At 38.2% G+C, this 15,159-nt stretch overlaps 1 protein-coding gene across 14 annotated transcripts in view; it reads left to right on the top strand.

The window, feature by feature from the left end:
- The window catches only part of USP54 (ubiquitin specific peptidase 54), a 107,830-nt gene that overhangs the window by 71,227 nt on the left and 21,444 nt on the right, over positions 1-15,159 (top strand). For 9 of the 14 annotated variants that reach the window (XM_023527901.1, XM_011355238.2, XM_023527908.1 and 6 more), the window contains 12 exons: positions 1,562-1,696; positions 3,292-3,405; positions 3,546-3,628; positions 4,040-4,145; positions 4,258-4,404; positions 6,409-6,558; positions 8,113-8,281; positions 9,611-9,781; positions 12,302-12,433; positions 12,610-12,990; positions 13,222-13,453; positions 14,383-14,516. In XM_023527901.1, coding sequence (XP_023383669.1) covers positions 1,562-1,696; positions 3,292-3,405; positions 3,546-3,628; positions 4,040-4,145; positions 4,258-4,404; positions 6,409-6,558; positions 8,113-8,281; positions 9,611-9,781; positions 12,302-12,433; positions 12,610-12,990; positions 13,222-13,453; positions 14,383-14,516 — 1,954 coding nt within the window. The remainder of the gene's footprint in view (positions 1-1,561; positions 1,697-3,291; positions 3,406-3,545; positions 3,629-4,039; positions 4,146-4,257; positions 4,405-6,408; positions 6,559-8,112; positions 8,282-9,610; positions 9,782-12,301; positions 12,434-12,609; positions 12,991-13,221; positions 13,454-14,382; positions 14,517-15,159) is intronic. The other 5 variants (XM_023527904.1, XM_023527902.1, XM_011355242.1 and 2 more) reach the window with 2 other exon arrangements.

The raw sequence follows: 15,159 nt of genomic DNA, 5'->3' as shown, positions 1-15,159 counted from the left end.
CAGTAATACTCACAAAGGACCTAGAAAAACTAAATGTAGTTAGATAGACTAAAATTAACCAATCTGATTGTATTAATTGCTGACAAAAATATGGGAAAATTTATTTTCATGTACTGGTGAAAGTATAAGTTGGCATAGCCAATTTATAATAGCAAAACATTGGAGACTGCCAAATTGTCTCTTGAGTAAAGAAATGGATAAATAGACATGTTGTAGTCACCCGATAACAAACTACACAGCATGGTAAAGGGATAAACCAGGTGTGTGTGTGTGTGTGTGTGTGTGTTTTATGCAAAAAACAGATTTATTTATATGTACAACAATGAGGAATAGGATACTATTTAAGAAAGAAAGCAGTCTTTTTTCAAATGGAGAAGATCAAGGTTCTTAAGTAGCTGTCTTAGGGATCTACAAAGGGAAGACTTGCTATGTTGCCTTCAGATGTTAAGTCTCTATCTGACACTTCAGCAGGCTTTTAAATGTGTCTTTCTGCTGGTTCTGCTTTTCTAATTTCTGGTGTTCCAAATAGCCTATATTTCTCTTCTATTTATCCAGGTACTTTCCCATGAAGTGTAAGAGCTTAATCCCCAGAAGGGAGATTTTACCCTCGTGTTTTCTTAGATGTCTCAGGAACTACTCTGCATGTTCCCTCTTAACCTCAACTTGGTCTTAGAAGAATGTGGCAAAAAGAGGTGCTCCTGTGTCTTCATTGTAATAACAGGGCATATAAACATCACTGACGTGAAGCTCATAAGAAGTCATTTGAGATATATATATATAATATATATTGTTATGGATCTCAAAAATCAGTGCTGAATTTTTTTAAAAAGTAAAATTGTGATACTTTGTACATAAACAAAAAATACACACAAATAAATGTATGTGTGTGTACATATTCCAAAATAATACATAGTGTGTGTGTGTATGTATACGTCTATGTAAAAGTATTAAAAACAGAAGATTATGCAACAAACATCACTGTGAGTGGCTGATAGAGAGTAGGCAATCTTAAATGGGACTTTAGCCTTATCTGTAGATTGGTAGTAAAAATGATGGAATGTTTATTTCTCAGTGTTAGACATGTAGATGTTTGTTATATTATTCTTTGTACTCTTGGGTAATTTTATATTAGGTAAAACAATTTAAAAGAAGGGGCCAAGTTTCATAGAATCAGCCCCTAGAGAATAATTTACCAATACATTTACATTTAATTTATCTTTATTTACTGTAGACCTTTATCTATATCAGAGGAAATGAGGTGACCGCATTACATTAACTCATGACAGTGGTCTCTTGTAAATGTGTCCTTGATGGTATCACACTCAGAAGAGTAAGGGTCCTTATTCTTATTGGCACAGGATTGTGCCATTTATTCGGACTCTTGATTTTTTTTTTTTTTTTTTTTTTTTTTACTTTTTTATTACTAACTCCAAGCTTATCAACTAGTGGGAAGTACATTTGGTTCCAAAGTTATGAGCATGGAGATGCTAGGATGACGGAGATGTGTAAGAGCTTAATAACAGCATTGTGCTTTTCCCCTTCTCTAACCTCTTCCCTACAGGGAATCTTTAACCAGTTTCAGTGTAGTAGTGAAAAAGTGCTTCCATCTGACACTCTCCGTAGCGCTCTGGCAAAGACTTTCCAGGATGAACAGCGTTTCCAGCTGGGAATTATGGATGATGCTGCGGAGTGCTTTGTAAGTGCTGGCCTCTGGCCCACTTTGATATGGGGTGGGACTGTTGATGGTCTCCATCAGATACTGGCTACTCTCCTGTGGTTATTTACTGTGCCCCTCTATCTAAACTCGTCTCTCCAGTTAGAACTAGGAATTTCCCTAATTTCTCAGAGCTCTAAGGTATCTCTGCTAGTGCTCTGTGAATTGCCTAGTGGGTTTATTTTAATTTTAATTCCTTCAGGTTCAGGGTAGTTTTGTGCTTGCCATTGCGTAAAACAGTGGCTGTCACCTTCAGAGGAGACAGGGCTCATTAAAATACAAATTTGGGGCCCTACCCCCTTGAGTTTCTGATTCCGTAGGTCTGGAATAGGGCTCAAGAATGTCTCTCTGACAAGTTCCCAGGTGATATTAATACTGATGCTACTGGTTTGAGGACCATACTTTGAGAACTCCTGCATTACTAAAGATAAACAGAGAATAACTTGAGTTCCTAGCACAAGTATAAAATGCTGTATAGATACCTATGTTTCTCTCAGTGACTTTTAGTAGCAGACCTTAACTCCTCTGAACTCTGGGTTCTATCCATCAACCTTCAAAAGACTCTGTGCATCTATTAAAAATCGGGGAGTGATATACATCCCATTACAGAGTAAAATGTAGGCCAAAATCGGAGGCACTCCTGAGAAACTGGATCACTGATATATTTCTGGTGGGACTTTAAAATGGTAAAGCTACTTTGGAAAAGTTTGGCAGTTCTCAAAAACTAAACCTGTAAACTACCATGTGATTCAGCAGTTGCATTTCTGGACCTGTATCCCAGAGAAATGAAAATTTATGCTCATACAAAAACATGTACATGAATATTCATAGAAGTTTTATTCATAATAGCCCAAAACTAGAAACAACTCAAATGCCATTTTATGGGTAAATGGTGAAACAAACTGTAGTACTTCCATACTATGGACTACTATGCAGCAGTAAAAAGGAGTGAACTCTTGATTTATGCAGCAACTTGATTAGATCTAAAGGGAATTATGCTGAGTAAAAAACACAATATCAAAAGGTTATATATTATATGATCCCATTTATGTAACATTCTGGAAATAATAAAATTATAGAGATTGGAGAACAGATTAGTGGTTGCTAGGAGTTAGGGTTGGAATTGGGTAGGTAAGACTATAAAGGGATAACATGAGGGGACCTTGCGATGGAATAGTTTTATATCTTGATTGCGGTGGTGTTTACATGACTCTATACATATGATAAAATTGTATGGAACTACTCACAAACACAAATGAGTGTGTATAAAACCAGTGAAACCTGAATAAACTGGATTGTATTGATGATCATTTTCTGGTTTGGATATTGCACTATAGCTATACAAATTATTACTTTTGGAAGAAACTGGGTAAAGGGTACCTGGATCTCTTGTACAATTTTTTTTTGAAACTTACTGAAAATTTATCGTTATTTCAAATTCAAAACAAAAAAAAAAAAAATCAGAGGTATTCATACCATCTAGGAGGATAGCTATTTCTCTAAGTAAACTGCCAACCAATTTGCACATTTATCTGTTAAGTATTGTTGATATACTCCTTTTGTCCTTTCCCTCTTAGGAAAACCTGCTGATGAGAATACACTTCCACATTGCTGATGAAACCAAAGAGGATATATGTACTGCCCAACACTGCATCTCCCACCAGAAATTTGCAATGACACTGTTTGAGCAGGTGAATCTTACTTCTATCCCTATCACTTCTTAGACCTTTTCTTCAAGGACACTTAATCCTGGGATGTGGGGCATCAAATAGGTGCCGGAACAGTTAATGACTGTGGCTATTTGCTTTTGTTTCTTTCTCCCTGGGCGCAGTGTGTATGTACTAGCTGTGGTGCCACTTCTGATCCGCTGCCTTTCATCCAGATGGTGCATTACATCTCCACTACTTCCCTTTGGTAAGTTTTACAGGGTTCTCTTAGGCACCCCTTCCACTGATTGGGTTTTAACTAAAGGCATCCAAATAGCTTATATCCTTATTGCTGAGTCTATGCTATATTGCAGGAACTCAGAACAGTAATTTTAAAATAACCTTTGTTCTTCTTTTCTCTCCTATCCCTCCCTTTTTCTTATACTCACTTCTGGCCAACAAAGTGGGAGGAGGATTGGGGAGTCTATGAGCTTTGGATTTTGGGACAGGCAGAGGCACCACTGTGTTTTGGGGACACTGAGGCTGGTCAGGACAGGTATTGTGGGCAAAGGAAGAAAGTCAAACATATGAATTTGGAGTTTTCATGAATGACTGTTTGATTTAGCTATAACTCTGTGTAGCTTGTACCATCAACCCCCTTTATTTTCCCACCTTGAAGCAATCAGGCTATTTGTATGCTGGAAAGACGAGAAAAACCGTCCCCAAGCATGTTTGGTGAGCTGCTGCAGAATGCCAGCACCATGGGGGATCTGCGGAACTGTCCGGTGAGATAAGTCAGGGGTGGATTTTGGAGTGGGGAGGAGAACCCTGGGATTAATGGAATTGAGGCAGAGCCAGTGGGAAACATGTCAAACTAGCCTTATATATGTATTTCAGAGCAACTGTGGAGAGAGGATTCGGATTCGCCGTGTGTTGATGAATGCTCCACAGATTATCACAATTGGACTGGTATGGGACTCAGACCACTCAGACTTGGCGGAAGATGTCATTCACAGCCTGGGTACCTGCCTTAAGTTGGGTGATGTGAGTGTTAGTTACCTTTATCTCTTAGTCTTGGCGTGAACACTGAACACAAAGGTATATCCTAAAAGACAAATACAGAGTTTTGGACAACTATGCTTGTGTATAGTAGTCCTTCCTTATCCATAGTTTTGCTTTCCTTGGTTTCAGTTACTCACAGTCACCCATGGTCTGAAAATATTAAATGGAAAATTCCAAAAATAAATAATTTGTAAGTTTTAAATTGCATGCTGTTTTGCTCCTTCCTACCTGGGACAAATGAATCATTCTTTGTCCAGCGTATCCTTAGCCACTTAGTTACTTAGTAGCCATCTCAGTTATCAGATTGACTGTCACAATATTGCAGTGCTTGTGTGCAAGTAACCCTTATAGTAGCTTAACGTTATGTCACAATGCCTACATCGTTCATCTTATTTCATCTCATCAGGTAGGCATTGTATCATCTCACATCATCGCAAGAACGGTGAGTACAATACAATAAGATTTTGAGAGAGAGAGAGAGAGACCATGTTCACATAACTTTTATTACAATATGTTATTATAATTATTCTATTTTATTATTAGTTATTATTGTTAATCTTTTACTGTGCCTAATTTGTAAATCAAACTTTGTTATATGTATGTATGTGTAGGAAAAAAACATAGTATGTACAAGGTTTGGAACTATCTACTCTTTCAGGTATCCACTGGGAGTCTTGGAACTTATCCCCCGAGGATAAGGGAGCAATACTGTATGTGTGCGCACATATATGTGCATGCATGTGCATACTGATATACCTCCTTTGGATAGGTAGCAAAGCCTTTTTATAAGAAATGGGATAACTTTGTACTTGAAAGACAGGACGGGCAGAGCTTAGCTACTGGTAAAAAAAAATAATTTATAGAATTAGTATGTGCTCTACTCATTGTTAGTTTATACCAATGTAGAGTAGGGAGGGGTATTCAACCATGGGTGGTCAAAGAAGTGAGCAATCCTGACTAGAGCTGCTTTGGGAGGTGAAGGAAGTGAAAGTTGGTGACCGGAATCCTAGAATACAAAATTCACAGTGAGGAACCAATGTCTGCTGAGAAGGTAATGAAGTAGCTTAGAAGAGAATTTAGTGGGTTAGTGGTTTTCCATGCATTTATTTAGGAAAATAGACAGGGAAACAGACTTCAGACCTGGGATCTTTACCTAATCAACTCCATGCCTAGCATAGGTATAGCCACAGTTTTCCTTCGGTTCAAGAGAAGAGCCAGAGACTCTGTGGTTTCCTTTCTACTTGTTTTACTCTGGAATAGTCCAATAACTTAGGAGATCCCTTATTGTTTTTTAATATCATGAAACCATGACAGAATAAATGAACTATTTGGGATTTTATTTTAGGTCTTCAGTAGGCTATGCAGAATAAAATCTCCTTTTCTAAAATTCTGTAGCCTACATATTCTATACTGTTCTAGTTTTGTTTTGGTTTTATGATTGCTTTCTCAACCAAATAAGTTTCTCAAGGCAAGAATTGTTTTCTTCAATTTTGTATTTGTATGTCTCTTAGCACCTAGGACGTTGCTGGACATCTAGGAATTGAAATGCTGGTAACCAGCGTAGTGATATTGCTCCTCCTAAAGTCTTTTTTACCCTTTAAGGTCTCAGCAGAACATTTATATTTGTGGTGCCAACTGATAAATAACTTGGTACTTGAGAATGTTTTTGTTTTGTTTTGTTTTGTTTTGTTTTAATTTTTCTGGCTCCTCTTATGATAGGCCCCAGCAAGAAAGTATTGAAAGGTATGAAAAAACATCACCACCTTACCAGTTTACTGGCCACTATCTGTCTTGCTTTTCCCTACATTTTGCCTTTTTAGGTTTATTTCTGATGATTAATATGGACTGGCAAAAAAAAAAAAAAAATCTTAGACTTATGGGCAGACAGGCAAGTCAGTACCTTAAGAAATGATGGAGTTTGCTCTGAGGTGATGTGAGAAGGGTTGACTATGTCACTGTTCTGTCCTTTCTCTTCTTTCCTCACAGCTGTTCTTCAGAGTGACAGATGACCGGGCCAAGCAGTCTGAACTGTACTTAGTAGGAATGATCTGTTACTATGGCAAACATTATTCTACATTCTTTTTCCAAACAAAGATTCGCAAATGGATGTATTTTGATGATGCTCATGTCAAGGAGGTAGGAATACTCGTGTCCTTCTTGAAGTGTTTGGTGACTACAACAAAAAACTAAGGATAATTATTTGTCTTCAGTGTTTCATTTCATAATTTGAATGTCTGCCTGCCTATCTATTGAATTTATGAGAGCATCAGTCTTCCCCAGTGGATGGCAAGTTCCTTTAGGACAGGATGAATCTATCTTCTATTATTTTCTCTGAATGCCGTCATAAAGCTTTCAGCACAGTTCTGTATTTATAGTTCTGTGGTTTTTTTTTTAATGTGTTAATTGGTTGATTTGAGTGATAACAATCTAATGCCTCAAATTAGGTTATAAGGTTAGCACAAAATTCAGAATTACAAATCTTAAAATCATTAGTGGGTAATACTTTGTTTCAGGGCTGCTATAAATTATTCTCTGATTATTATCTCCCTGAAATGCCCTCTCACAGATTTTTCAGATGAGGCTATAATGATATTTAAAGCTGGAAATTTGGTATTATCTAAACTACAGAATCTGTGGATGAAGTAGTTTAGGTGATCTGCATGAGTTAGGAAGCCTCTTGTGATTCGGTTAGCAGCTATTAGCCTGCTTAGACAACAATCTACACCAATCCACAGACCTTAAGCAGCGTCTTCCAGAAATAGTAGTCTTTGTCAGAGTCTCTAATTCTCTTCTTCATCTCTTTTCTGCCGTTGTAATTTGGGCGACATATAAATTCTTTGAGCTTTATATTTTTTATTTGAAAAATAATTCCCAGCTTATAAAATATTTAATAAGAATTGTAAAGAGCATACAAATGCATTTTAGTTAAAATAATGATAACTCAGTTATAAATTTACTGAACATTTATTACGAAATAAGAACTATGCTAATTGGCTGACTCTAAGAGCACTCCATCGAAGAATGTGACTGATTAAGCTTAATAGAGGGTGACTTTGAGGATTTGATTGCATTGTTGTTTCCATGGCTATTCAGTTACTCTTTTCCACTGCCATGGCAGGTTGTATTTAGCACAAAGCTAAGGCCAAGAGGTTCAGCTGTCTATTCTAAGCAGTTTGACATTTTATGTCCTGCCATATGTGAACTCTGAAATGGAATGTCATTTATTCTCAGGCAGTCTGTGAGAGAGTTTCTGTTGGCTCTTTAGCTTCATAAAAGTGATTTTGATATTTAGGTGAAAATTATAGAAATGCAAATTTTAAGCAAGGGCTTTAATTTGATGTCTGTGAAAAGAAATTGATCACCAAGGCAGCTGAAGTCCCCTCACATAACACATTCACCTTTGAGAACTTTTGTTCATCTTTTACAATTGAATTGATGTTTCATGGGACTAGATATAATTTTATTCATCATTACTATTTCTTATAGGGTTTTAATGCTTTCTAAAAGGATTTAACAAAAGAAGATTTAACAAAAAGTTTGTTAAGTTTAGATTTAAGATATTTTGCTGTCTCTTTACCTGAATCTTGTCTTTTCATCTTATGTTCTTTAGAAAAACAGAACAGGAAGGTATGTTTTGAACAGTGGATACAAAGTATACTTGTCATGTTCTTCTGATTGTTTCTGGTTCAGATTGGGCCCAAATGGAAGGATGTGGTGACCAAATGCATCAAGGGGCATTATCAGCCTTTGCTGCTGCTTTATGCAGACCCCCAGGGTACCCCAGTGTCCACCCAGGACCTGCCTCCCCAAGTCGAGTTCCAGTCATACAGCAGGACGTGCTACGATAGTGAAGATTCAGGTGAGCAGCCTAGCTCTGACCTCCACCTTTCCTTCACCAATGGAATCACTGGATATTTGAGACTCATACTTCATCATGAGCCTAGCACGTAGCCTAGGTTGGAGAAAGAAGATCCATTATAGATAAGAAAGAAATGCCAACTAATGCTGAAGCCCAGCTTGTGCCAGGCTGTTTCCTTCAGCCTCCAAGAATGTGTTGCCTACATCATGAGGCCCCAATTCAAAAGTATGGGGGAAATTATGTTGATTTAGACTAAGATAGTAAGTTCGTAAGGGAAATCTCAGATTTTAACCTTCAAATATTGGTAAAGATGACTGATTCTTACTAGCAATTTAACAGTGACTTAAGAAGTTGTGAAGACCAAGAAAAATGATATGAGTTACTGCTAGTCTTAATGTTAGGGAGGAAAGATTTTTATTTAAAAATCCAAGTGCAGTATTGATATTCCTCAGTTTATGAATCAGTTGTTCACTTCTAATTTAGTTGTTTGGAACTTTTAAAATTATGCTTTTCTATAGAAACAATGTGCAGTTTGGTGGCTAAAATCTCAGGTTAGCCCACAGAAGCTCACAACACATTAGAAATATAATGGTTTGGGCTTGATGTCCGAAAAGGAGGAGAAAGAAATGTTCTTTTCTACTTCTAGATCTAGGCTGGCCCTGAGTATAATTTTGAAAGAGAAGACACTTTTTTTTTTAGTATCTTTTTCCCTCCCTTTTGTACCTCCCTCCTGCTTGTTCACCAGTGTTCTTCCCACCTTTGTAACCCCACCCATACCTGCTCTACTCCCTTCAATCAAACACCATTTCCACTGTTGTTCTTATCTCTACTAGGTGTTCAGAGGAAAATAGTCTGATTGAACTAATTTACACTCAAGTATAAATAACAGCCCCATAATTTCTCAGAGATATTAAAAATGCTTATAATATTAAAGTGACATATCTGGCAGTATAGGAAAAAAGTTAAGGGTTAGGGGTTATGTATGCCAGGTCGGCCTGGGACTCTTCATCTAAGTAGATCTTACTTTTCACAACTTTTTCCTTTCTTCCACTTTTCCCCCATAGGTTTTCTAAAAGCCCCACAGTTTTTGACAGTGGCAGGCAAAGTGAGGGCTTCAGCAAGGTAGGGGCAGGAGTGGGAGGAATTGTTTGTGTGTCTGGGTTATCTGGAAGTTGGGCGTTGGGAAGAATGGCTCTGGTATATCCTCACCCTTCCATCTAGGAAGTTCTTGCCTTATGGACCTTTGTTGCCATCCAACTCTTTGCCCCTCTCTATCACTGTCCTTCTCTCTTTCCTCACTTTTGTATATGTGTCTCCTCCTTCCCTCAGGGAGGGAGCCCTCCATCTCAAGTGATACCCGAACAGATTCTTCAACGGAGAGCTATCCCTACAAACACTCCCACCATGAGTCTGTGGTCAGTCACTTCTCTTCTGATTCTCAGGGGACAGTCATCTATAATGTAGAGAATGATTCCACGTCTCAGAGCAGTCGGGACACAGGTAGGGACTTATGCAGTGAATCCTGCTTGCATGATTCAGTTCCTGCATGTAGGGTTTCTCAAGAAAAAGAAACTGGTGCGAGTCAGAAATGTCTATCATGCAAAGGGAGAAAGGCACGGAACTTGGGTAATTGAGTGGGATCAAAAAAAGCAACACAATTCTGAATGAATGATGATGGTCCATTGCATATATTCCTGTCCCCAGCAGCATGTCAGTAAGGACCATTGTAACGTGATTATCAATGTGATTATTTATTCTGAAATCTGCTTTTCTCTTGCTATGCTCTTGATCCCTGTCCTTCTCATAATACCCCATTAAATTCTTGTGGTCTTGCACTTCATCATGTTCTGAGGCCAGACTTTGTCCCAAGTGAAGGGCTTTAAGAGAAGGCACATATTATGAACAGGGGACACCTGCTCATTATGGGCAAGGGACACTTGCTAGGCTTCCTAAAGGACAGAGACACCAAAGAGTAAAAGCTAGCCTGTTTGTTATTGTGAGTTCCATTCAGAGAACATGCTTAAATTGTTCTGTTATTCTATAGGAAAGTGTGCTTGTGTCAGTAAAAGAAATCAATACTGGGCATAAAAGGAAGAATAGTGAATGACTGACTGCTGAGATGAAAAGTTCATCACCTAAAACATACAACAATGCCCATACTCTTAGAGACTTGGGAATTAGTCAGCTCATGGCTTCAGATTGGTGGTTTTATACTCTGTGCCTGTTTTTTTTTTTAATAGAGAATTTCAAACATATTCAGAAGTATACAGAATAGTATACTGCCCCTCCATGTACCCATGACCTAGTTTAAATAATTATAACTCATGACCAATCTATTTTTATCTGTACTTCTACCCGCTTCTCCTACTCCTAGATTATTTTGAAGCAAATCCCTTTTTGCTTCAAAATATCACCTTTTTTCAAAATATTTTAGTATGTACCTAATATATAAGAAATCATTTTTTAAACATACCATTATCACATTTAAAGTATTAACAATAATTCCTTAAAACCACTAAATAACCAATGAGTGTTCAAATATCCAATTATCATATAAATGTCATAATTTTTTAATGGTTTGTTTGAGAATCCAAATGAGGTCTACACATCGTGATGGGTTAATAAGTCTTTTGCTTTTCTTTTAATCTGTAGGTTTCTCTTCTGTTTTTTCCTTGCAGTTTATTGTCGAAGAACTAGGTTGTTTGTCCTATAGATTCCCCACATGCTAAATTTTGCTGATTGTGTTCCTATGGTAAACTTTAGCATGTTTCTCTGTGATCTGTATTTCTTGAAAATTGGTGGTTGGATCTAGAGGTTTGGTCAGATGCATGTTGGATTACTTTTGATGACTATTGCATAGATGACTACTGCAAAGTAGTTCTGAAACTGAACCAGAGAGAAGCTAAGTCAGAGGATAAATAAGGCATTTCCCAGGAGAGTCAGGTTTATGTTAAGGGCTTGTGAATGGCTGGAGGTGGGGGAGCATACCCCCATTAGTTTCACATTTGTAGGTCTTATAGCTCCAAGTGATTTATTTCCTCCTTTCTTAAATCTTTCCTGTGGGTCCAGAGGTAGCAAAGGATCAGATAAAAGCAAAAAAAGATTGTATTGCGAATTGATCAAAAATATGTAACTATATCATATGTTGTTGATATTTGAATATGTACAAGGATTTTCATATACTAACATATGAGAACAAATTTCTGTTAACTCTCAGTGCATTTGAGAACCTAGGGGATTTTCTCTAAGCTTGTCTTCCAATTTAATTCAGTTGCTTAATTCACCTCTGGCCTCTAGTACCCTAGATGATTATATCCTTTAGAATCTGATCTTTGCTGTCAAATCATACTCATACATTCACATGTGCTGGGCATGAAGCCAGGCAAGTTACATAAAAGCCAAGAGCTTCTGGGTTTCCCAGCAGTTAGTGTATTGAGGCATAATCTCTGGGTGAAGCCAAATTTGGTAGAGCATGATTGGAGATTAGAATGAAAATTATGCAAAGTTCCAATGTTCTTTTAAATAATTTACATGTAAGGAAGGTTTAGAACTGGGTCTTAAAGTCATACACAATCAGACTCTTATGGACAAAGGCTTGGATAATACTAAAGGTAATAAAAATTAGACTTTACTTGGTATGTGTTGCTAAATAAATCTCTTATTCACGAGAGTAAAAATATGACATTTTCATACAATCTTTAAAACTTTTATGTTTTAAAAATTACCAAGTAATGTGTCCTTCGGGTCACAGAGAAAGATTATGAGTGGGATTGAGATTGGTAATTATTCAGGAGACATTATAAATTTGGAAGCTTTCATTAACTACTTGAGCTTCTTCGCATTTATCTATTGAGAGGCTCCTGATACACTTAAGTCAGATAGCCTTGGCCCCTACAGCTTCCAATCCATGGCTACGCTAAATTTGTGGCACTGCTGTGAATCCCAAAGGGAGACTAGGTTCTCAAGAAGATGGAGGTCAGTCTCAGATATCAGCTTACCCCCATTTTCTTGTTCTTTCAGGACACCTGACTGATAGTGAATGTAATCAGAAACTCACATCCAAGAAAGGGTCTCTGATAGAGCGCAAGAGGAGCTCTGGCCGGGTTAGGAGGAAAGGTGATGAGCCACAGGCCTCAGGGTACCACAGTGAAGGCAAGACACTCTGCATTGATTCTCTTTCCTTATTCTCTCTGTCAGACTTTTGTTATACTTCACATTGTGGCTTCTCCATTCTGCTCAAAGGGCTGTCCTTGTTTTCTCGACTTTGGAGTCTGGGCATCCACGAGCATTTTAAACATTTATATTTGTTTCATTCTTTCTGATTTTAGGAGAAACACTGAAAGAGAAGCAGGCTCCTAGGAATGCCTCTAAAACATCCGGCAGCACCAACAGGCTAAGGGATTTTAAAGAGACAGTCAGCAATATGATCCATAACAGACCATCCCTGGCTTCTCAGACCAACCAAGGATCACCTTGTGTGGGGAGAGGAGGAGACCAGACTGACAAAAAACCTCCTAAGAACCTGCCTTTACACGCTCGAGACTGGGAAGTAGAGAGTACCAGCAGTGAGTCAAAATCCAGTTCTTCTAGCAAGTATCGTCCAACATGGAGACCCAAACGAGAATCTCTGAATATTGACAGTATCTTTAGTAAGGACAAAAGGAAGCACTGTGGCTATACCCAGCTTAGCCCATTTTCTGAGGATTCAGGTGAGAAGATAATTAGGAAAGAATTGAGCTTTTGAATAAAGTTGACTTATGTATTTAAAAAACCTGGGTTTTCTGGTAGACTTGGCAAAGTATGTTTTTACCCTCGAATAGGGTCTTTTGGGGATTTAAGTTCAGTAAATGAGTAGCTGGACTGAGATGTTAATTATGTCTTCATTTGAGGCAAATGCTAAATCTACCTCCTTTTTCATACTTGTCCTTTGACTGGGATAGCTAAAGAATTTACACCAGATGAACTAAGCAAGCCACCTACTTATGACTTTAAAAGTGGTGGATCAAGCTCCCAGTACAAGCCCTGGGGCTCAGCACGGCCAGGCTCTCACCTATTAGAGCAGCACCCTTGCTTAATTCAGCGGATGGAATCTGGATATGAGAGCAGTGAGAGGAACAGCAACAGCCCTGTCAGCCTGGATGCAGCCCTGCCTGAGAGCTCGAATGTCTGCAGGTATTGTTTGCCTTTTGAATAGCAGCATTATCTCTTGCAGCCGTGTGAGCCACCAAGAGGCTTTTTAACTCAGACAAGTGGATAGGTGGACTTTATTACCATCTTGTGAGCAAGCGAAGGATTGTGTTCTATCAATTTTCTATGGCAACAGCCCCCTCTGCTGGAAGAAAGAGCAAAGGCATTTGAGAAAGGAGAGACAACTTTTAAGTACTATGTATAAAATAATTTAGTAAATAATTATCAGTGAAAGAATAAATCAGTGAATCAAAAGTTATATAGCCCTAAGCTCAGAGAGAAAACCCAATTGTTATTTATCCTTGTCTTTCATTTTAGGCTAGATTCTTTTTCTTTTTTAAGGGTCACTGAGGGCCCTGTATTTTATGAATCCAAGGATATTTATAATTCCATAAGATAACAATGACAGTTTAATAGTGCTCATTGCACCCTGTCCATAGGGCCCAGTTTCCTTTATAAACTTCAGATCTTCATACATTGTTTTTACTGAGTTGCCACAGAGGCAAGTTTCCTAATAGTACATAACTTCTTTGAAAGGAATGATTATATTTTCTACAAGAGTGATAACAACATCCTCATACTTTCCCACTGTTCTTACCTGGCCACGGGACCCTGTTCAACTTTACACATGAGAAGATGCTACAAAGGCATAAGAAAGGAAGGCAATCCATATTAGAGCATATATTTGTTAATTAAATAAATTTTGTGCCAGACACTATGCTAGATGCACAAAATGTGAATGAGGTGAGATAAGATAATCAAATGAATGGGCGTTTCAATTTTTCAGAAGTAGTCTAGCAGATACTTTATAGTAGTTCAATGGTTTGGTTTATTTTGAGGGAATTTTGTCCTAGGAATGTTGCTAGTTATATCCCTTTTGATGCTTTCATTACACTCTGGTTTCTCTTTTGAAGGGATCCAAGTGTTAAGAGATCAGCTGGGTTGGCACCTTCCTGGCGTCATATCCCAAAGTCTCACAGCAGTAGCATCCTGGAGGCAGACTCCACAGCATCCAGGAGTGTCTGGAGGAAGAATCAGCCCCTTTCGGGTAAGCAATAGGACAATAGATTTGGAGGACTGGATTTGACTGCCAGTTTTGTTGGGGAGACAGCCCTACCTGGGCACATTTGAAATTAGAGGGCAGTCGCACTTTGAGTATTCCATCAGAATGTAAACGTGGAGGCATTTGAGCTGCTCCATCTTTGGATTTGTCTATTTATTGTTCTCCATCATGGCTTGCTTGATCGGTCCTTTCTACCTTGGAGACAACCCTGTGGGAGCAAGAAGGGTCAAAAATATGGTTGGTGAACAGTGACAGTAGCACCTACATTCCTCAGAAGAATAAGTCCTAGGGTTTTTTTTGGTGTAGAGGCAGCCTCATGTGAATGGATTTCTTATCGTTTAGTACTATGAATTGAGATAATGAAGGGAGACATGTGGACTGACTATAGGCAAAAATAGGAAATAATCAGGTCAAACCTACCCCCAACCCTGCCACTATGTCCTGTCCAGTATTTCTTTTTGTTTTCCCTCATTGAGTGTGTCTTTCATCCTCCCTCTCCCTCCTTCTCAAAACATGCTGTCAAAGAATGATCCGACTCTTTCATACTAAATGTAAGTGACTGAAATAGTTTAAAGCATGCTTTCTCTAAGAGAAACTAGTATTTAACAAGTCCAAGTCTAAAGATAAA

The sequence above is a fragment of the Pteropus vampyrus genome, unplaced genomic scaffold (assembly GCF_000151845.1).
Source record: "Pteropus vampyrus isolate Shadow unplaced genomic scaffold, Pvam_2.0 Scaffold20, whole genome shotgun sequence".
NCBI lineage: Eukaryota > Metazoa > Chordata > Mammalia > Chiroptera > Pteropodidae > Pteropus > Pteropus vampyrus.
This window is presented reverse-complemented; position numbering and strand designations above follow the sequence as displayed.